At 42.8% G+C, this 23,217-nt stretch overlaps 1 protein-coding gene across 1 annotated transcript in view; it reads left to right on the top strand.

Annotated features, from left to right (window-relative positions):
- The window catches only part of ASCC1 (activating signal cointegrator 1 complex subunit 1), a 133,062-nt gene that overhangs the window by 72,696 nt on the left and 37,149 nt on the right, over positions 1-23,217 (top strand). Inside the window, exon 9 of the mRNA XM_032232339.1 lies at positions 5,881-5,957. Within this exon, the coding sequence (XP_032088230.1) occupies positions 5,881-5,957 (77 nt within the window). The remainder of the gene's footprint in view (positions 1-5,880; positions 5,958-23,217) is intronic.

Genomic DNA, 23,217 nt, shown 5'->3' with positions numbered 1-23,217 from the left:
TAAGCACTTGGTCTTATTTTCAGGAAGGTCTTATTATTTTTGAGGTGCAGAAGGCGGCTAGCGTGGTCACCTCATGGCTGCTGCTGTGTTGCAATATTTTCCGGGAGGGCTTATTTAAGCACATGCGCTCAAAAGCTCAATTGGGCTTATTATCTGGGGAGGTCTTATTTTGGGGAAAACAGGGTACATACACACGCACATTCGCACACATACGTACGGACGTATGTACGTATGCATATACCAGTATATATACAAAAGCAATAGCAAACCTAAGATATATATAGCAATAGCACTTAGACATATATACCGCTTTACAGTGCAGTCCTCTCTAAGCGGTTTACAGAGGCAGCCTATTGCCCCCAACAATGAGGGGTCCTCATTTTACCGACCTCGGAAAGATGGAAAGCTGAGTCAACCTTGAGCCTGGTGAGATTTGAACTCCCAAATTGCAGGCAGACAGCAGGCAGCAGAAGTGGCCTGCAGTACTGCATTCTAACCACTGCACCACTGTGTGCGCCACTCATATATTTGAGATCTTGCAATGCAAAAATATTCAATGCATCTTTTACACCCAGCAGATATTTGGTTCCTACATTATACTCTCTTATGTCTAAGAGAAGCTTTGATTCTGTATTGCTTTTTAATCAAGGTTGTCTCCTCTCTTTTAAAAGGTGGATTTGATAACATGTCATTTGGACTGAGGATTACAGCTGAGTACCCTGAGTCTGATTTTCCATTTAAACGTGCTTGGTATTAATCGAGCTGCAGTTTCTTTTTAATTTTTAAAGCTGTTTTTAAAAGCTTCTTTAGTAAGCAGAATAAGAATAGCTGCTTGTTTGCCTGCTAAAAATAGCAACCCTTAATTCCAATGGAGGGCTAAAGGCAAACTGATGCACGTGGCTATAAAAGGACATCTGAAGTTGTACGAAAGAACCATCAAGCCATGGGGAACAAGTGATCTATTTACCATACCTACCGTGTTTCCCCGAAAATAAGACAGGCTCTTATTTTCTTTTGACCCCAGAAATAAGCACTTGACCTTATTTTCAGGGAGGTCTTATTATTTTTGAGGTGCAGGAGGCAGCGAGCGTTGTCAACTCATGGCTGCTGCTGCGTTGCAATATTTTCAGGGAGGGCTTATTTTCTGGGTAGGGCTTATTTTAGTGCATGCGCTCAAAAGCCCGATTGGGCTTATTATCTGGGGAGGTCTTATTTTGGGGGAAACAGGGTACATGTAAATAGCAATAGCAGTTAGACTTATATACCGCTTCATAGGGCTTTCAGCCCTCTCTAAGCGGTTTACAGAGTCAGCATATCGCCCCCAACAACAATCTGGGTCCTCATTTTACCCACCTCGGAAGGATGGAAGGCTGAGTCAACCCTGAGCCGGTGAGATTTGAACCGCTGAACTGCAGATAACAGTCAGCTGAAGTGGCCTGCAGTACTGCACCCTAACCACTGCGCCACCTTGGCTCTAGATATATCTACCTTGAATTTAAGATACGTGTGTCTCTGTTTGTCTGTATATGTACTACAGTACATAATTACACAGCCCTATAAATGCCTGTGGATAATGTTCTGGAGTACACTAGCTGATACAGGAGCCGTCTGTTGCAACGGGCCTTGCAAATAAAATGGAAAATGTTCTTAGGTCCCCACAGTTTTTCCTATCCTGCCTGTACAATTTGCATACACGATTGGCTTTTGTACAACTATCTTAAGGATTGTTAGTCAAATTTTATTTTTCATGCTTGTGTTCAGATTTTTTAAGAATGACAAGAGAAGAATGATGTACAGCAGGGGTGTCAAACTCAAGGCCCACGGGCCAGATCTGGCCTGGAAATATCAGAGGACCAGCTCTTGGTCCTCCTGCAGCACTCTGCCAGCCAAAAACGGGCCACGCAGAGGCCTAAGGAGCAGTGGTCAAACTCGATTTCATTGAAGGCCACATCAGGGCTGTGTTTGACCTCGGAGGGCTGAGTGGGGTGGGCCTGGCCAGGTGGGCACCAGTGGTGGCCGAGGCAGGGCTGAGGGATCCATTTTTGCCAGTAGTTTGTTTTGCTAGCACTCTGCCAGCGAAAACAGAGCTTGGAGGGCCCCACGTGGCCTCCACTCCATTTTTGACTATGATGGCCTCCTGCAGCCCTCGGCCACCAAAAAGGGCCACCACGCGTGGCCCTCCTGAATTCAATTTTTGCTGGCAGAGGCACCACATGCCGGTCCTTTGCTGTTTCCAGGGCACCCCTGTGCACCCAATCCGGCCTGTGGGCCTTGATTTTGACACCCCTGCCATAATGGATGCATGCCCTGGCCTAGCTCAAGGCCTGGGGGAAAATCCAGGTTTCCATTTGAAGGAAAATAGGGTGAGCCCACCAGGGACAGTGCTGGGGTAATGCACTTCGGCAGAGAAGGCACACCTTCTGGGTGCTCTAAGATGGCACTTTTGATAGATGGACCCAGAACATGCTTATAGGAACAGGAAGAAGACGTGAAAGAAAGACTGTCCTTTAAGTAGAGTTAAATGTTTTGGAGATTAGGAATTCTGGGCCTGTATCATCAGTATACAGGAAGCTCTCGACTTATGACTCCCACAGTTGAATTCAGATTTTCGATTGCTAAGCAAGATGGTTGTCAAGTGAATCGCGCTGGATACTACAACCTTTGTGGCATGGTTGCTAAGCGAATCACTGTAGTTAAGCAATTCATGTGTGGTTTGTAAGCAAATCCAGCTTCTCCATTGACGTGGCTTGCCGGGAGCCAGTTGGGAAGATCACAAAGGGTGATCACATGACCAGTGCAACCATTCCAACTATACCATGATTGCCAAGTGCCTGATTTTTTATCACATGGCCATGGGGATGCATTGACAGTTGTAAGTGTCAGGGTCAGTCGTAAGTAACCTTTTTTTCAGTGCCACTGAAATTTTGAATGGTCACTAAATGAATGGTTGCAAGTCAAGGACTACTAGTGGTAGAAGTAACAGACTTGCCAAAGAAGTAAAAAATGGGAACGGAAGAACTAAATCCCTGACTGGTAAACTGTTGTGACTCAGCAGAAGTTTGCTGTGAGTTGAGTCGGGATGCAAGATTAACAATGCAGCTGGGGCTTGTTAGTGTCGTCTTCTGGAGATAAAAGGACGGATGGTACCACACCCTGGTTGCAGAAGGCAACGTTCGTCGTTCGTTTATGGAGAATTCAGTTCCGATCCTGTTTGAATTTGTGAGACACTTGGAGAAGTGATTTTGCTTCGTGAAAACTTGGTGCTGTAAGAGTTTTGTTTCTGCATTCTGCTGCGTAACCCTTGTTTGCAAGAGACTTTATTTAGTGTTTACTTTGGGCTCTCAGCCAGCGTGAGTCGAGGCTGATAAAGTTCTTTCCTTTTAAGTCTGTCTGCCTGTCGTCTTTGAACGAGCGAAGGAGGTGGGACAGAACAGTAAACTGTGTGTTGTTGTGGCCCGCCAGCAGAGCTGGCACCAGATTTGGACAGTGAGGAGGTTGGGGAGGAACGTGTGCCAGTCCTGGAGTCTGGGAAGGTTCTGATGAGGGCTCTGTGTCGGAGGCAGAGAGGGGGCCAGGGCTGTATGCCAGTTCAGAGTCAGACAGCAGTGAGGCAGACGAACAGCTGGAGCCTGTTCCCAATGTGTGCATGCGGAGAGTTGCCAGACAAAGGCAACAGCTAAAGAACAGGGGTCTACTTGGGAGCAAAGCTGCAGGTGGACGAGATGAATGGCCCCTCCCAGAGGAAATGAAAAAGGAGCAAAAGGGGAGTGGAGTTTGCAGGAGACAATTAGTTTGCTTAATTAGTTCATGACTTTCCAAGACTCCTTGCCAAGTTTTGCAGTTATTGGCTTGGCAGCTCTCCAAGCCAGATAAGCTCTATAAATCCTCCCTTGAAAGATTTTGCTGGATGTGAATGAGCAGAATTAACATAAATTAATAAAAGGGGTTTTTGTCGGGACCAGGAGTCTGCTTCATGCTCTTGGGAAGCCTAGGTCAGAACATGTGTAATGTTCCTGTTTATGAACATTTGCTGCACAGTGGAACACGCTCCTCCTAGCAAGGCAACTAGAAACATGCTTTTCGAAAAAAGGAAGTATGAAGTTCTCAGTATGTTTCCCAAAACCTGCGATTCTAAAGATCAGATGGGTAGCGGTACACTTGCAAGGAATATCCACAGTCGGGCCAAGTGAAAATAACTCTTGGTTTAAGGAGCCATTGATCTTCTTTTGTTTGTTCCCAGCTTTGAGGAATTAGAGGCACCTTGAGAACAAGGATGGATTGCCCAAGTACCCAATTTTTCTCACTGGTTTTTAAATTTGTAGCCTGCAGAATGATCAGCCCTTGAAGGCTGGACAGGGAAGCAAGATGAGGGAATGCTTTACTATCAAAGCTTGCTTTGACAGAGCACTGAATCTTAAAACACTGGATTCCCCTGGATGATTCTATTACACTAAGCTGTCAGCCTTAAATAATCCTCAAGACAATATTGATGACTCTAAACATTCTGACAATGTACTTTTGGAAATAATTTCCGTTGTTTAAAAAGCTGTTATGGTAAATGGATAAAAACAATTCAGAATAATCTCCCTGCATTTAAATCAGTCAGTCAGTCAGTCAGTCTGTCTGTCTGTCTGTCTGTCTGCCTGCCTGCCTGCCTGCCTATCAATCTATCAACCAACCTACCTACCTACCTACCTACCTACCTACCTACCTACCTACCTACCTACCTATGGTGGTGTGTGTGTATTCCAGCATAACTCTGAAACACCTCGAGCAATTTCAACCAAACTTGGTACACAGATGACTTACTCTCTGGAAACAAATACTGTGGGGGTAAGATATACCTAACACCCCTCAGGTTATGTGTTCTGTTGATGTTGATGTTGATGTTTAATGAATTGATAGGCCGCCCAATCCCGAAGGACTCCGGGCGGCTTACAACAATACATTTAAAAAATAGAAGTTAAAAACACAGAGACATAGATCAAAAAGACCACAACATACACCCAGTCTAATCGGGGCTGGAACTCAATCATGAGTTCAACAGCCCGGGGCCTGCCGGAATAGCCAGGTCTTAAGAGCCTTTCGGAAGGCCATGAGAGTGGGTAGGGTCCGGATCTCTGGGGGCAGTTTATTCCAGAGGGTCGGAGCGGCTACAGAGAAGGCTCTCTCCCGGGTAGTTGCCAGCCGACATTGTCTGGCTGACAGCACCCGGAGAAGGCCCTTCCTGTGTGATCTTATCGGTCGTTGGGAAGTATGTGGCAGAATACTGTTAAGATACAGCCTGTTGTGCGGTAAAATGGCTTCTACCAGGGGTGAAATTCAGCAGGTTCTGACAGGTTGTAGAGAACCAGTAGCGGAAATTTTGAGTAGTTCGGAGAACTGGCAAATATCACCTCTGGTTGGTCCCAGAGTGGGGTGGGAATGGGGATTGTGCAGTATCCTTCCCCCAGGAGTGGGGTAGGAATGGAGATTTTGCAGTATCCTTCCCCTGCCATGCCCACCAAGCCACACCCACAGAACCAGTAGTAAAAAAAATTGAATTTCACCACTGGCTTCTACTGTTCAGCTGTGGAATTGCCATGGTAACGGCTTCACAATACTCCACAAGGGAGCTGCCCCTGGTAAGGGGGGAAAAAACATTAGAAATTACGTTTGGTCCGGACATTTTCAACAAGTCTTTGATTATTTTTGAGGACAAATGTATGGCTTCTGGTGGCACAGGGAAAACATTTGTAACTATTTTAATTGTTGCTGAAATCAGGGCTTTTCTTATCTAATACAGGATTAGGATAAATAAATACCCAGGCAACACTGGGTTATATATATTGGGGAAAAGGCATTGACTCAGTTTGAGTTGAAATCCCATTTATTTTGTAGCTGAAGAACCGAATAACAGAGCCACGGGCAAACCGTTCAAGGAAAGGGAATCATTTGATGGCAGAACAATTTTGAAGGTGAGTATAAAATTTCATCCTGCTTTATCTTATCTTAGTCGACTTTTAAAAGTCAAGTTTCAACTCAACTGTATATTGCAGATGGTATTCCAGTGCAAGAAACGCAGAGAGTTTAAATCTAATATATTGCTGGAATTTCCAGCAAACACACAAAATCTAAATGGACTCTGGCTCCCTCATATTATTTTCAGACTGTTGTTCCTATATCCATTTATGTGTAGGCAAAATTCAAATGAACGATAACAAAAAAGGGGATTTGGTCAGCAGAACTTTTAATCTGATGGGGACGTGTGTGTGTGTGTGTGTGTGTGTGTGTGTGTGTGTGTGTGTGTTATGCACTGTTTTTCCTAAAACACAAAGACAAGTGAAAGAGAAAAACTGAACCCTTCTACTTTGTCCATTTATTTATTTATTATTTTTTATGCCGCCTTTATTGTTTTTTTTTATAAATAAGGTGGCAAATACGGACTTCTTCCTCTTATTTTCCCCACAACAATCTTGCGGGGCCGAGAGAAAGGAACTGGCCCAAACTCACTCAGCTGACTTTCATGCCTATGGTGGATCTAGAACTCACAGTCTCCTGGTTTCTAGCTTGGTGCCTTAACCACCAAACTGGCTCTAGTTCCATGATGGCAAACCTATGGCACAGAGCTCTCTCTGCTCGCACGTGCGCCGTCGCCCCAGGTCATATCTCTGTGGCATTTCTTTTGTGAGCTTCTGTTTCCCTGCAAGCGACGAAGCAGAAGCTCATGAAAGAAAAAGATCTTGCCACGATGCCCCACCTCCCGCCGGCCAGCTGGTCCTCAGGTCTCTGCTGTGCAGTAGCACATGTCCATGCATGTTTGTGCATGCATCCGCACATGTGTGCGCACCTTTCAGTTTTGGCACACGTGTATGTGCAGTTTTGACACTCGGTGTCGAAAGGATTCACCATCACTGCTCTGGTTGATGTAGCAAATGACCAGGGTGAGTTTGAGGGCGGGGTCAAATGCATCATCAGTCTGGAGTCCATACGTGCCTGAAAGTCCAGCCTCCCTTGAAATCTGTTGACTCACCAATTTGCCATGACTGTTAGTAGATCAGATTCTTGTATATAGTTTGGGTATGGAATAAATCTGCAGTGCTTTTGAACTTTAACCTGTCTCCTGGTTTCTTGTGCCTGACAGTTTAGTTACAGTTAGTTAGTTAATTATATATACAAAATCTCATTCACGTATAAATATTCTTCATCTGAAATTTAGAATACTGTATTTTTCGGAGTATAAGACACACCTTTTTCCCTCAAAAAAGAGGCTGAAAATCTGGGTGCGTCTTATACACTGAATAAGCATTTTTGGCCTCCCAAAACCCTGTCCACTTCACCAAAATAGCCATGCAGAGCTTGTAGGAGGCTTTCAGAGAGCTGCTGGGGGCTGGGGAGGGCAGAAATGAGCGAAAAACGGCCCATTTTGTGCTCAAGTGTCCCCCAATCCCTAGGAGCACTCTATAAAAAAATTGAAAAAAGGGTAATTTTCACAAAAAACGGGGCATTTTTGGGAGGTTTGCAGAGTGCAAAAACTTTTTTAAAAAATTTGTTTCTTCAAAACTTTAGTGTGTCTTATACTCCGGTGCGTCTTATACTCCAAAAAATACAGTAATTGCAAATAGCCTATTACTTTACAGTCAGTAAGTATTTAGCAGTAGCAAGACTTTATAAATAGAGTTTCAGTGAATGTGTTAAACAATCCACCGAATATAAAATTAATTGATCCTGTATCTTCATAAACATAATCCAAACCATTGTCTCATCAAAGTAAATGTACTTTGAGCACCTGTAAGAGCACCTGTTCTTTTATGAACAGTTAAGTGGTTCAAAACTCAAAAGAAATAAATAGGAATAAATGGGCAATATTCTGAGTTCCTCAAGGACCCATTTTGAAAGAAGTGCTTTTTCACTAGTCCATAAATAATGTTAATTTAGGAACAAACAGCGAACTGACCAAATTTGCAGATGGGATTAAACCAATGAGAATGGCAGAAAACAAAAAAGTGACTATGCAGAACTTTGGAATGATCTCTTTAAACCAGGTGATTGGTTAATCAAATGCCAAAACCAGATCAACTAGCTGCATTGTGGACAAAAATTCCAACTTCCTATACTCATTGGTGTGGTATGAACTGTCTGTGACTATAATCAGAAAAAAAGAGATTGGGTTTATAGCAAATAGTTCATTTGTGAACTGTGAAAAAAGGAAAGAGCCATGCTAAGTATCATTAAGCAAGGAGGCTATAAATAAAAGCATCAAAGTTATTCTATCAATCTGTGATATTTCCATGTCAGGAGAACTGTGTACAGTTCTAGCCACTATATTTGAAAAAAGGGTATAATAGAGCTAGAAAGGATGAAGTCAAAGGCAGTTAAAATGATCAAGTGGCTCAAAGAACATATCTTTTTCTAATATGTGTGTGTGTGTGTGTGTGTGTGTGTGTGTGTGTGTGTGTTCCAGCATAACTCTGGAACGCCTTGAGCAATTTCAACCAAACTTGGTACACAGATGACTTACTCTGGAAACAAATACTGTGAGGGTAAGACACCCCTAACATCCTTCAGGGTGTGTATTCTGTTAAGAACCTGTTATGCCTTAAAATGGATTCAACCATACTGCCTTAAAATGGCTTCTACTGTACAGTGCTGTAGAGTTGTGTGGATGTGTCTGTGTCTGTGTGTGTTCTAGCATAACTCCGGAACGCCTGGGCCGCTGAAATGAAAAGGACTGAATTATATCTATAGTGTCAAGTCACAGTAGTTTTGACAGCAATCGTGTGCATTTTGGATTCAAGTTCTGTTAAGATACAGCCTGTTGTGCCTTAAAATGGCTTCTACTGTACAGCACAGTGAAGTTGCCATGGTAACGGCTTCGCAGTACTCCACAAGGGGCTCCCTTTAATACAGGATTGAGATAAATACCTACCTACCCAGGCTACGCCAGATTATCAGCTAGTTTACTAAAAAAAAAGAACCTAGAATGTTGGGGATTCTGTAATTTTGGAGAGAGAGAAAAGAATTGGGGGGGAAATGATTTAGGCATATAAAGTTATGCATGCCCTGTAGAAGAGAGGCAGGAAGAAGGATAATTTAAAATGAACTTTGCACAATACCTAACTAACCTATGGAATTTATTATCATAATGGTTATAACTTGGATGGCTTCAAAAGGGGATTAGACAAATTCATGGAGAACTGATCTACAAAACCTTTTTTAAAAAATTTGCCTCTTCAAAATCTTGGTTTGTCTTCTACTCCGAAAAATATGGTATGTGGAGCCTTAATGCATATAATCTAATAAGATGCTAGTTTAGAGTAATGAACCTCCCACAGACCCGTTAGATTACCTCCCACAGACCCGTTAGATTGCACAGGGTCGGCCTCCTCCGGGTTCCGTCTACCAGCCAATGCCACCTGGCTACTACCCGGGGGAGGGCCTTCTCTGTTGCAGCTCCGGCCCTTTGGAATGAACTCCGCGCGGAGATTCGGACCCTCACCCCTCTCCAGGCCTTCCGGAAAGCCGTCAAAACCTGGCTGTGTCGGCAGGCCTGGGGTTGATGAGTTCCCCTCCCCTCTCGACTTGTATGGCTGTATGACTCTTGTGTATTTTAATTATATGTATTGTGTTTGTATCCCCTTTCCCCTTTTGAGTTGTTCGCCGCCCTGAGTCCCTCCCGGAGAAGGGCGGCATACAAATAAATTAAATCTGAAATCTGAAGTCATCCAATGTATCTCGAGAGCATCCACTTAGGGAAGGCCGATGCCAAACTATGTATCACAATAATGGGGGACAAAAGCACAACAATTATACTGCTTTCCTTTGCCATTTTGTCAGGCTGACCTTGAACGTCCCTCAAATTATTTCAGGTGTGAAGGCAAAAAGGTGATTCAGAACATGCGGGGGTGCCTCTGCAGCACCCTGCCTGTCGCTTCCTAAACCAAGCATGTCTTTCCTTCAGACTGCATCTGCAGAGGGGCTGCTGAACAATCTACAAAGAAGCCTGGCTGTTTTGAAGAGGTGCTATGTGCCAGCTCTCCATCCAGCATTCCAAAGCACATTTTTGCCTTTGACTCCAGAACCTTGCACCAAAAATCTAGGTCTCTTGCAGTGTTGTATTGCAGTGCAATAGATTTCAGGGGAAAAAAGCCATTCCTGTTGTGGCTCGCCAGCAGCCAACAGAACTGGCAGCAGATTTGGACAGTGAGGAGGTTGGGGAGGAACATGGGCCAGTCCTGGAGTCTTGGGAAGGCTCTGATGAGGGCTCTGTGTCGGGGGCAGAAAGGGGGCCAGAGCCATATGCCAATTATCAGCTGCCTTCAGAGTCAGACATCAGTGAGGCAGATGAACAGCTGGAGCCGGTTTCCAGTGTGCGCATGCACAGAGTTGCCAGATGAAGGGAACAGCTAAATAACAGGGGTCGACTTGGGAGTAAGGCCACAAGTGGACAATGAATGGCCTCTCCCAGAGGAAATGAAAGAGGAGCGAAAGGGGAGTGGAGTTTGCTGGAGACAATTAGTTTGCTTAATTCGTTCATGACTTTCCAAGACTCCTTGCCAAGTTTAGCAGATATCGACCTGGCAGCTCTCCAAGCCAGATAAGGTCTGTGACTGTAAATCCTCCCTTGAAAGACTTTGCTGGATGTGAATGAGCAGAATTCACAATAAATTAATAAAAGGAGTTTTTGTCGGACCAGGAGTTTGCTTCATGCTCTTGGGAAGCCTCAGTCAGGACAATTCCTTTAAGCCAAGGGTGTCAAGCTCGTGGTCCGCGGGCCAGGTGCGTCATGCGCTGGCCACCCCCATTCCCGGTTTAGTGAAAGGGGGGGGGAATTCATGATATGTCACATGATGCCATGATTTTGACACCCCTGCTTTAAGCCTTAGGAAGAAACAAAAAAGGAGAGAGAAGTCTACAAGTAGTCCTCGGGGTAGGACCAAAATTGAGCCCCAAATATTCTGTTGCTAAGCAAAACATGTGTTTAGTGAAGTTTCCTCCACTTTTAGGACCTTTCTTGCCACCACCGTTAAGTAAATCACTGCAGTTGTTAAGTAACACCGTTGTTAAGCGAATGAGGCTTCCCTATTGACTTTGCTTGCAAGAAGGTCGCAAAAGGGGATCATACGATCCTGCGACACTGCAATCGTCATAAATATAAGTGGCCAAGCCCCCCAGTTGTGATCAGATGATCATGGGGATGCTGCATCGGTTCTATATCTGAAAAAAGCATCGCAAGTCCATTTTTTCAATGCCATTTTAAATTTGAACAATCACTAAATGAACCGTCATACGCCGAGGACTACCTATATTCTCTGTTTAGCCCCTTCAACTCCCTTATTGGAGGACAAATACAAGATGCTCCCTCTGCTGGTTGTACTTAGTATTATTTGCAGCTGAGTATTCTCTTGTGCAAAGGGATGTGGTGGCTCAGTGGCTAAGACGCTGAGCTTGTCAATCAGAAAAGTCAGCAGTTTGGCGGTTGCAATCCCTAGCGCCGCATAACGGAGAGAGCTCCCGTTACGTGTCCCAGCTTCTGCCAACCTAGCAGCTCAAAAGCATGTAAAAATGCAAATAGAAAAATAGGAACCACCTTTGGTGGGAAGGTAACAGCTTTCTGTGCGCCTTCGGCGTTTAGTTCATGTTGGCCACATGACCACGGAGACATCTTTGGACAGCACTGGCTCTTCGGCTTTGAAACGGAAATGAGCACCACCCCCTAGAATTGGGAACGACTATGTGCAATGGGAACCTTTACCTTTATCTTCTTGTATAACATTACTTCTAAGCAGAGAAACACATTAGGCTCCATCACTCCCCTTATTCATAAAACTGCTCTGTGAAATGTGAAGCACAGCATTGGGATTCTCTATTCCCACACACGCCCACCCTAAGCCTTAATTGATTTTGTCTAGCTGTAGCCAAAAAACACCCAATGACTCTTTGATGCATGAAAGAACGTGGATAATGGCCTCCGAGCCGAAAGGCCGTCTTTTCCCATAGCTCCCACGTTCTTTTCCAGCCTCTTGACATTTCCCTCCGCTTTGCCAGGCACCCAGGGCAGCGCCCACTGGCACTCGTTACTTATGACTCATAACTGGCAGTCGAGTCCCATCCTGCTGTCCTTTCATCGGAGGACAATGATCTGATTGCGTGCCTCCGTGTCCCTCTCTTTTCATAGATCCGTTCCTCTTCCGGGCATCTTATTTGCAAAGTGGTTTCCATGGGCTTAGAACAGGGGCCACCAACTTGACAACTTTAAGACTTGTGGACTTCTACTCCCAGAATTCCTCAGCCAACATTAATACTTATGGACTTCTACTCCCAGAATTCCTCAGCCAACATGAATACTTATGGACTTCTAGTCCCAGAATTCCTCAGCCAACATTAATACTTATGGACTTCTACTCCCAGAATTCCTCAGCCAACATTAATATTTATGGACTTCTAGTCCCAGAATTCCTCAGCCAACATTAATACTTATGGACTTCTACTCCCAGAATTCCTCAACCAACATTAATACTTATGGACTTCTACTCCCAGAATTCCTCAGCCAACATTAATACTTATGGACTTCTAGTCCCAGTCCACCAGTCTTTATAAAGTTGCCAAGTTTGGACACCCCTGGTTTAGAGGACACAGCCGGAATTACCACATTTGTGAGAAAAGCCACTCCAATTCCTTATAAAAGGCATTTTCGGCAGCTTTCTGCCATCCCAACAACATGTGCTATTAATTCTCCATTTGCCTATTGCTTTAGCTGTAGCTTTGATTTTGTTTTTCATCATTATTAGCTTTTGATCCTCATTTATGTTTCGTTGCTTAATTGCTTCGCTTTGAGAAGGCTTCTGCCCCAAGGGGCGTGATGGGGTTGATTGTCCCAGGGTTGCTTAATAACCAAGAACAAGGCGATGTGAGACCAGAACAAAAAACGTTTCAGTGAGCAGCAAAAACAAAAGAGGTCAGGCAGTAGCTGAGCTCACAAAGGAATTCCCTGTGAAACTAATAATTAAAGTGTACTTGAAAACTTCAAATGGGAACGAGGGACAATGGAGAACTGCTTTATATCCAGCCAGTGATAATTTCCAATATTAATGCTTCCCTACTGTTAAGTCGCTATTCCAATATGCTTTCATATATTTCATTTTAGGACTCAGTTTCTTCAAACAGATACATGTTTAGATCAGGAATGGTTTTCTCTTACCTTCGCTAGTGGTTCGGAACTGGGAGTGTGCGCATGCTCGCTTTGCTCACACTCACTTTGCTCGCACACAGCACTTCTGCACATATACAGAACCTTCTGCACATGCTCAGAGCATCTGTGATGACATCTGGGTGAGTGGGCAGAGCCTCCCACTGCTGCCGCTACCAGTTTGCCTGAACCGGGGCAAGCCAGCAGAATACCACCTCTAGTTTAGAGCCAATACCTGCCCATAAAAGTGTTTTTCCCTGTGTTTCCCCAGAAATAAGACCGGGTCTTATTTTTGGGGGCCCCAAAATAAGCACTAGGGCTTAATTTTGGTGAATGTCTTATTTTTTTCCCCATGTACAAGAGGCCCACTACTTCTGCTTGTGGTGGGGCAGGAGGCCACGGGCTTGCCAGTGCTGCAGTTGTGAGGCAAGAGGGGTGAAGCTTCCTCATGCGCCACACATTGTCTTAACTCAGGGCCCCCACAACCAGGCCACCCATGCCCCGATATCTGCCTCGCCTCACGGCGGCAGTTCCAACAACCCCATTCATCAGGACCCCCTGTAGCTGCCAGCCCACTTATGCTTGAGGCTGCAACAGAGTAGGAGACTGAGCGTGCCGCCTGTGCTGCAGCCACAAAGAGATGGCCCATCTGTGGGGGCCCTGAGGTAAGCCAGTGCAGGGTGCATGAGACAGCTCCACACACCTCTCACCTCATGTCGGTGGCACCGTGAGCAGCCAGACAAAATGGGTGGGTGGGTGGCTGCGTAGGCACTTAAGTAGGACTTATTTTGGGGTTAGGGCTTATATTAGACACATGTGTAAAAAAACACTATGCTAGGGCTTATTTTGGGGATATGTCTTATTTTTGGGGAAATGGGTAGTTGTATTATTATAGTTGCATTATACGGTCAACTTGGATGAGTAGTTAAGGCACCTGGCTAGAAAGCAGGAGACCAGGGGTTCATGTTCCTTTGCATGCGCTCATTACCAGTGAACCTGTTGTTAAAGTTCACCTCTGGGAACAACTGATTGGGGGTATTCCGGGAGGTTGATCCACCCGCCAATCAGCTGCTCCTGCTGTATCAGGCTAATGGTGCTGAAGCTGACCAGGCTGTTTGCTAAGGACGCAAGCCAGATGAATACCGATGGAAGCTGGTAGACAGAGGCATAATTTTTCTCCCCTTATTTTCCTCCCCAAAAACTAAGGTGCATCATACTCCGAAGCGTCTTATACTCCGAAAAATACTGTATCTTCTGGATTAATTCATGTATTTGTATCCAAAACTTCCTGGCTTTTTAATATACCCACCGAATATAATAAAATGACCCTTCCTGTTGTTCACACTTTTCCTTGTTTTATTCCCAAAGCAGACTTTAGGAGTATTGTTCAGTCTTTAGCTTGCTTTTCTCTTAAGACATTCATAGTAAGATATTCTATTTGTAATGGAGAAAGTGACAACATAGAGGATCTACCAATCTTACATCTTCATCCTAAATCAGCTTTTCCAACTGGGTACCCATTAGCTGCTTTAGATGTCAACTCCTATAATTCTCAGCCAGCATGGCTAAAAGTCAAATCTAACCTTGAAGCATATCTAGAGGACGAGATGCTCCTGAAATCTGTGATCTTCTATCAGCTATCAGTTCCATTGCCGTGTGTCCCTGAAGCAATCAAGCAGTAAACTCACAGTTCTCTAGGTTATTGAAGTGCAACAGCTGGTGTGCTTTTATTTCACATTTTTAAATGTGTACCACAATAAATCTTGAAACTAGGTAGCATCTGGAATAGCGAGAGAGAGAGAAAGAGAGAAAAGGCCAATTGCCATTTTATTGTAAATACTAATGTCTCTTCGACATACGACCACAATTGAGCCCTATATTTATGTTGCTAAGTGAGGCATTTGTTCAGTGAATTTTGCCCCATTTTACGACTTGTCTTGCCACAATCGCTAAATGAATCGCTGCCCTTGTTAACTTGGTAACCTGGTGGTTAAATGAATCTGGCTTCCCATTGACTTTGCTTGTCAGAGGATCGCAAAAGGTGACCCCAGGACACTACAGCCGTCATAAATATGAATCAGTTGTCAAGCCTCTGAAATTTGATCACGTGACCATGGGGAGGCTACGGCGGTCGTAAGTGTGAAAAATGGGCATACGGCGCATTTTTCACAGTCGCTAAATGAACTGTTGCAAGTCTAACAGGAGGACTAACTGTAATACGCTGCATTTTTGAAATTGAAAGAAATATCTTAAAGACAAAGCATAATATAAGGTCATAGGCTATTCAGGGGGAATAAGAAACCCAGTTGATTGTCCCCAAATAGTTCACTGATGCTTTTCTTTCATAAATTACAGTAATCTTAGGAATTAGCAATGTTAAAAAATGCCTATTAATGGCTATTTTACATCGTCCTTTACTTAACATTCTGCTTGAAAAGTGAGATTTTTCTTCGTAACTTAGGCCCATTTCTCGCCAAGATGGTTAAAGGAAGCCAATATTTGGATAATGCTTCTTTAAGGCAATAGTCTGGAAGTTTTAATATGAGACAGTCTTCAGTGGTATTGGCAGGAAGGGTGGCAAAAAAAAAAAAAACAGCACAAGGCACAGTGGCTGCAGAAGTGTGATTATAGCCTTGCCTCTTTTGTATATAACAGGAAGGCACCTTGGAGGTCTTCTAGTCCAACCCCCTGCTTAGGTAGGAAACCCTACATCACTTCAGACAAATGTTTATCCAACATCTTAAAAACTTCCAGTGTTGGAGCATTCAAGTTGTTCTACTGGTCAATTGTTCTAACTGTCAGGAAATTTCTCCTCAGTTCTAAGTTGTTTCTCTCCTTGATTAGTTTCCACCCATTGCTTCTTGTCCTGCCCTCAAGTGTTTTGGAGAATAGCTTGACTCCCTCTTCTTTGTGGCAACCCCTGAGATATCAGAACACTGCTATCATGTCTCCCCTTGTTGTTCTTTTCATTAAACTAACAACCATTTAACAACCAAGCTTAGAGAGAACCAAGGACCCCATAGCAATCTTTCTGCTTACGTTTTAACATTGGCTACTAAATGCCAGCTTAAACACAAGAACTTTTATCTTGCTTCCATAAATGAACTTAGAACACCCTCTGCCAGGATCAGCTTATTTGGACAGCTGTTGCTAGTCTCTTCCCTTGTGCCAGAACTTAACACAAGGATGGGATCCTGAAAAGGTCACTCCTAGTGGATCTAGAAATGGAGAATGAGTGTGTGAGAAGTTAATAATTATGCTTCCGATACTGAAAGTTAAATTCTAACTCTGTGTGTAATAGTCAGGATAGTATTTTGTTCCTATGATGTCATGCCCTTTAGTTTAAAGACTTCCAATTTATGGTTCTTGTTATAATTGTCTCTCCTTGAAAATTTTCCATTTATTCTCAATTCTTGACCTTAAAGTTGTACATTCCCTTCGGTTCTTAGTGAGGGCTTAGATCTACCGCATGGGGCTGCCCTGGAAACACCAAATGACCCCTGTTGCCTCTGCCAGCGAAAGGTGAGCTCGGGAGGGCCGCACGCAGTCTTCCCGAGCTCTGTTTTCAGCTGCAACGGCCTCCTGCAACCGTCTGCCAGCAAAAGGCGCTCCTGACACGGGTCATGAGCTGGCTAGGCCCCCTAGCCATCCCCGCCGCCCTCTGAGGTCAAGCACAACCCTGATGCAGCCCTCAATGGCATCGGGTTTGACCCCCCCTGGTCTAAGTGCTAGTACTGCATTGTTCTGCTGAAATTCTTCTCTTGGCTTGATTTAAATCTTGCATTTATGTAATGCATTTACAGTTTCGATCACCCAACAACTGTCTTCTGGAAAATGCAGAGGAAGAAAGTAGATTAGGATGTAAAAAAAAGAAAAAGAAAATCTGTCTGTATGGATGAGAATATGCATGTGGAAAGGAAGCCAAAAATTATTTGCCAAATGTTTTACAAGAGCTAATGAGCCCATAGCTATGATACTCTACTATGAGTAACTTCCATGTTAGTAAATAAAAGCAACCTAGTTGTAAGACCCGTTTTAGTAAGGCACTTATTTTTGCAATGTCACAGATTTGTGTAATGCATAAGGGAAACAGCCTGGATCAAAATACAATAGTTGCATTAACAGCTGCATACATAATACTGAGCCGATTTAATTACTTGTGGAAGTCCATCTGACAGGGCAATGTTTTATGGCATTCTACCATGACCGTTTTTTTTTTTTTAAATTGATAATGCTTAATTTGCCTAATGATGCACCTCACAAGTTTTACCCGGCCTGATATTCCAACTATTTTGTAATGCCCATATTGTTAACGCTGGTTCAGGTGTCTACATGGGATAGTTTTGATGAATTGCAACATCATACATGAATGCTAAGTAAGGATTGTCTACTGAGCACAATTAAGCCTGTGGCACCAGTGTTACGGACTGGTTGTGAGTCGTATACTTAGCATACATCTAGGAATGGTGCATTTGCAAAATACATCTTTTCTGTCTCTTTGCCACACAATGGCAGGGATGGGGAATGCTGTATTGCAGGCTACCGTATTTTTTGGGCTATAAGATGCACCGGAGTATAAGACGCACCACGGTTTTGAAGAGGTAAATTTTTTTTTTTAAAAAAAAAGGTTTTTGTACTCTGCAGACTCCCAAACCCTCTGCACGCCTCATTTGTTTTGCAAAAAAAGGTGGGAGGCATGCAGAGCTTTGGGAAGCTTGTAGAGTGCTCCTCGGGGATTTTTTTTTTTGGGGGGGGCAAAAACAAGCAAAAAACTGGCCTTTTTTGCCAAAAAATAAGAACATGCAGAGGCTTTGGGAGGCTTGTATAGTGCTCCTGAGGCTGAGGGGGGCAAAAACGGTCCGTTGTTTGCTAGTTTTTGCCTTCCCCAGCCCCCAGGAGCACTTTGCAAGTCTCCCAAACCCTCTCCACGTCCATTTTTGCAAAGGGGGCAGGGTTTCAGTTGGGCAAAAATGCTATATTCAGTGTATAAGATGCACCCAGATTTTTACCCTCTTTGTGGGGGGGGGGGGGACAGTGCATCTCATACTCCGAAAAGTACAGTAATTCTGCTGACTGCCAACTGCTGTTCAGCCGTTTTCATCCTGACCAGCTCAAGGTTAGTGTTCTTAGGAGCCATGGGGGCACAGTGGTTAGAATGCAGTATTGCAGGCTGACTCTGCCCACAGCCAGGAGTTCAATCCTGACTGGCTCCAGGTTGACTCAGCCTTCCATCCTTCCGAAGTCAGTTAAAGGAGGACCCAAACTGCTTGGAGGCAATATGCTGACTCTGTAAACTGCTTAGAGAGGGCTGCAAAGCACTGTGAAGCAGTATATAAGTCTAAGTGCTATTGCGATTGCTGTTATCTTCTCAGTTTTGGATGTTAAGTCAGTATAAGTAGTCCTCGGCTTACGAAAGTTTGTTTAGTGACCGTTTGAAGTGACAATGACATTGAAAAAGGGGAGTTATGACCATATTTTCACACTTACAACCACTGCTGAATCACCAAAATTCAGCCGCTTGGCAACTGGTTGATATTTATGACAGTTATCGTGTCCCGAGGTGATGTGAGCCCATTTTGCCAGCTTCTGCCAAGCAAAGTCAATTGGGAAGCCGGATGTCCCTAACAAACATTTGTTACTGGCTTAACAACTGCAGTGATTCACTTAACAAGTGCAACAAGAAAGGTCGTGTAAAGGGGCAAAATTCATTTAACAACTGTCTCACTTAGCAACAGAAATTTTGGGTTCAATTGTGAGTGCAAGACAGGGACTGCCTATTGTTCCCATCGAATTAAATACACATTCCTGTCTCTCTCACACACACTCTCTCTCCCTCTGTGTAATGAAATCTATCCTTTGATGTAGCTCTTAATTCCATTAAAGGAAGAAGTGGATTCGTCTCTCACCATAATAGCATTTACAAACACATCTCTTAAAAATATAATAACAAAATGGCTACCATTTGATGTTGTAGAGGAAAGAACAGACCACTTCATTAAATTATTTATGAAGCAGCAATTGTTTATCCTTTTTCAGAAATGTAGATGTTTAGGTTTCACTGATTGGGGCTATAATGTATGCAAGATGGTATACATTCTACAATATCCCTTCACAATGCAGTGATTTCTACGTAATTAAAATAAAATACATTGCTTGCTGGCTTACTTTAAAAGGTGGGATGTAGAGCAAAGAGGTAGAAGAATGAATGTGAGTTACGTTTTGTACCATCACTGACTAAAAACATTTGGTTAGAGAACAGCATTTTTTATTTGAGTAGCGATGTAGTAGAAGAGAAGGGAGAATTGTATTATCCAAGATTGTATCCCTTTCTGATCTCTGCATAATTCAAGGATTTTTTATTGTAAAGAACATTCAAGAAGTCGCAGTAAGAGATTGCGGCCTAAAGAAAGAAAGACAGTTAAGGCTTGCATTATGCAGAGACAGGGAGGTTAAAAGGGTGGAAAACTATATAAATATTACAGTAGAATTTAAATTTTTGATAAAGGACTGATTTAAATTATCTGAATATGGAAGAACCTTAGAGTGGTAAGAAAATGAGATAATTCAGAAGAGAAACTCAATAGAATATTTATGTCATTTAAATGACAGGGATGCAGAAGAAAAATTGATTTGAGAGGGATTTCAAAAAGAATTAAATAAGACCTTCAGTAAAACTGTATATACAGGGGATTTTTTTCTGAGATTAATCTGAATGGTGGTGTCCTGCATTATTTGATCTCCCATGATAATTACCTAGAAACCTGATTGTTTTGAGATTATCACTATTTTATTTTTTGCTAAGGTTATCGACACTGAGAAATTCCTGAATTCAAATTCCAATTTTCCCCATGTTCTCTTTACTTCTGGAGTTTCCTTTCTGAAATGTTTCTTACGCAACAAATTCAATTTATCTCTTTTTCAGCAACTGAAAAGAAATGCTATAATTGATTTATAGTATCCAATAGATCATAGACACCCAATGCATTTTGGATTTGAAATAGAAACAAAATTCGGGAAAGTAACTAAATTATCTTAAAGGTTCTTCATTCACTTTTTGTTATCCAAATTTAAGTGAAATATGATTAAGTTTAAATCATACTTAGACTAAACTTTTCTTGTTCGGCTAAATATTTATTGTTGAATTAATACCAAAGGTACCATTTTATCCATAATTTCACTGATGGTACAAATATAATGATGCACACAATTCTTGATGTCTCCCCTTTGAATAGCTTTACACAGCACACCTTAAGTGTCACTCACAATGTATGTCAGATTTTTAGCACTTACCCGAAAGTGTTATTTAATTATTGTCTGCAAATAACCTTGAATACATTACTGCAGAAATGTGACAAACATGCACATTCGACAGCTTAAGAAAAGATACTGACTATGATAAAAGCCATTTATATTATTTCATCTGAAACCCTCATTAGGTATTTTTAGCTCCTTACACTGGTTAATCTTTAAATAAATCTTTTTCATAGAAAAGGCAAAGAGTGACACAAACATATCGATCAGCTGTGTGGAAGTAAAAAAAAAAAAAAAGAGTGCTTTGTACGGACTATCAGTAGATCAAAAGCCAAACTGTCTATGGAACAGATAATTTTATATATGACTGTAGAAGTTACAACAGTGACAGAGGTGGTATTCAGCAGGTTCTGACCACTTCTGGAGAACCGGTAGCAGAAATTTTGAGTAGTTTGGAGAACCGGTAAATACTACCTCTGACTGGCTCCGCCCCCATCTATTCTCTGCCTCCCGAATCCCAGCTGATCGGGAAGAAATGGGGATTTTGCAGTAACCTTCCTCTGGAGTGGGGAGGGAATGGAGATTTTACAGTATCCTTCTCCTGCCACACCCGCCAAGCCACGGCTACAGAACCAATAGTAAAAATTTTGAATCCCACAACTGAACAGCGCTGGAAAAAGTGGATTATGACAATTTTTCACACTTCTTACATTCCCACAGTCACAAGATCAAAATTTGGACATTTGGCAGATGACTCATATTTATGATAGTTGCAACGTCCAGGGATCATATAATCACCATTTGTAATCTTCAGATAAGCAAAGTCAATGGGAAAAACAGATTCATTTAACAACCTTGTTTCTAATTTAACAACTGCAGGGATTCCCTGTGGTAGGAAAGTTCATGAAATGGGGCAAAACTCCTGTAGCAATTGTCTTGCTTTTAACAATGGAATTTTTGGACTTTATTGTGATTGTAAGTTGAGGACTGCCTGTAGAGGGAACCATCATGGCATTTGTGTAATGGCTTTAATTGATAGCAATTATTCGTTGTGGCTTGCCAGCAGCGGGCACAGCTGGCAGCAGAGTCAGACAGCGAGGAGGTTGGGGAGGAACATGGAGCAGTCCTGGGGCTGAGGAAAGCTCAGATAAGGGCTCTGTGTCGGAGGCAGAGAGGGAGCTAGACAGCAGTGAGGCAGAGGAACAGCTGGAGCCTGTTCCCAGTGTGTGCATGCGCAGAGCTGCCAGAAGACAAGAACAACTAAGAAAGCAGGGTCGACTTGGGATTAAAGCCACACCTTGGAGGTGATTGCCCCCGTCCCATAGGAAACAAAAGAGGAGCGAACAGGGAGTGGGCTTTTGCAGGAAACAATTCATTCAGTTAGTCATTTCAAGAGTGGAAAGTTCTGTTTGTGACTATAAGAGACTCTGTGCCAAGTTTTGTCTTGCCTTGCGTTTGGAAACTAGTTATCTGGCAGCTCTCCAAGCAAGATAAGGTTCATGTTGATAAATATTCCTCTGAAAGACTGTTCGCCATGTCTTGCTGATTGTGAATGAAAGGAATTCACAGTCATATAAATAAAAGAGATTTTGCCAGGACCAAGACTCTGCTTTATGCTTTTTCAGGAAGCCTAGGTCAGAACACTATTAGGTAGCAACCAATAGAAGTATCTTACACTTTGACAGCTATCAGTACCTTATTTAAGCATCAATTTTAGAACAGCAACATTCAAAATGCATAAAACCTCATGCAGCATGAAAGGGAGCTTTCAAAATCACAAATATTTATTTTCATCAATTATTTTTCAGAAAGTACCATTACTGTTTATTTAACATTGAATCTAAAGAATATACCAACACAAGTGATCCGTTTTCCTTGCTCTTGTGGTGCTTTGAATGGGTACCCCGTCCACCTCCCCCCCCAAAAAGGAGTAGATGGGGTATTTCCAAATTAGGTAGTTTAATGTTGAGCGAAGGCTATGTCAGATGAAGTTGGTTCCACATGTGTTGGTAATCAACAAATCTGTATTTGCTATCCATCCTAATTTAGGAAAAGTAAGTTTTTAATTTAGAACTAATTGTGGACTTAATTGCCTTTCATGCTGAGGCACTGATGATGCGTGTGCAAAATGGTTATCCCTTAAATTAATAGGATCGAGACTCCAGTTGCTCTTAAGATTTGTTTCTCACCTCTATTTTACCTTAGAAAGAGGTGTGAGAAATACAATTAGGTAACAGTCCGTATCAAAACAGTAGATAAAAACAAAAACTGAGGGGAAAAAATAAGCCTAAACCTTAAAGATAAAGCAGCTTGTGTGAGTTGTTTGTGATCGCAGAATGAGCCCCAACATTCAGAAAGTTTTTGAAATGCTCTAGGGTAATCATGTACACAGCAGAGTTCTCCATTAACACTTCAGTACTCTTGTAATAAAATATGTATGATTAGAGATGTTCCAGATTATAGCTGCTTAAAAGGCTAATTCTAAAAAAGGAATGGAAAAGGTTGGATGGGAGTAATTGTGTGCTCTTCTTAAAATTGAGCATGTTTCATGCTTTCAGGCCTTCACAATAAAGCCATATCATAGCTCTCCAAATTTTCATGGAATGCTACTCATTACTGGAATGAATTTTCTGATAGTTAGTGCCTTCATTTTTGGAGACCTGACATATCTTGTGAACTGAGAAGGTTGCTTTTCTGTTGCACCTATTCATTACTGAGATTGCCTTGCCCCCCTCCCCCCGTCAGAAACCGACTCTGCGGAGATGGAGCCAACGGAGATGGAGGGGGTGGTTTTGTTG

Source organism: Thamnophis elegans, chromosome 15 (genome assembly GCF_009769535.1).
Source record: "Thamnophis elegans isolate rThaEle1 chromosome 15, rThaEle1.pri, whole genome shotgun sequence".
NCBI lineage: Eukaryota > Metazoa > Chordata > Lepidosauria > Squamata > Colubridae > Thamnophis > Thamnophis elegans.
This window is presented reverse-complemented; position numbering and strand designations above follow the sequence as displayed.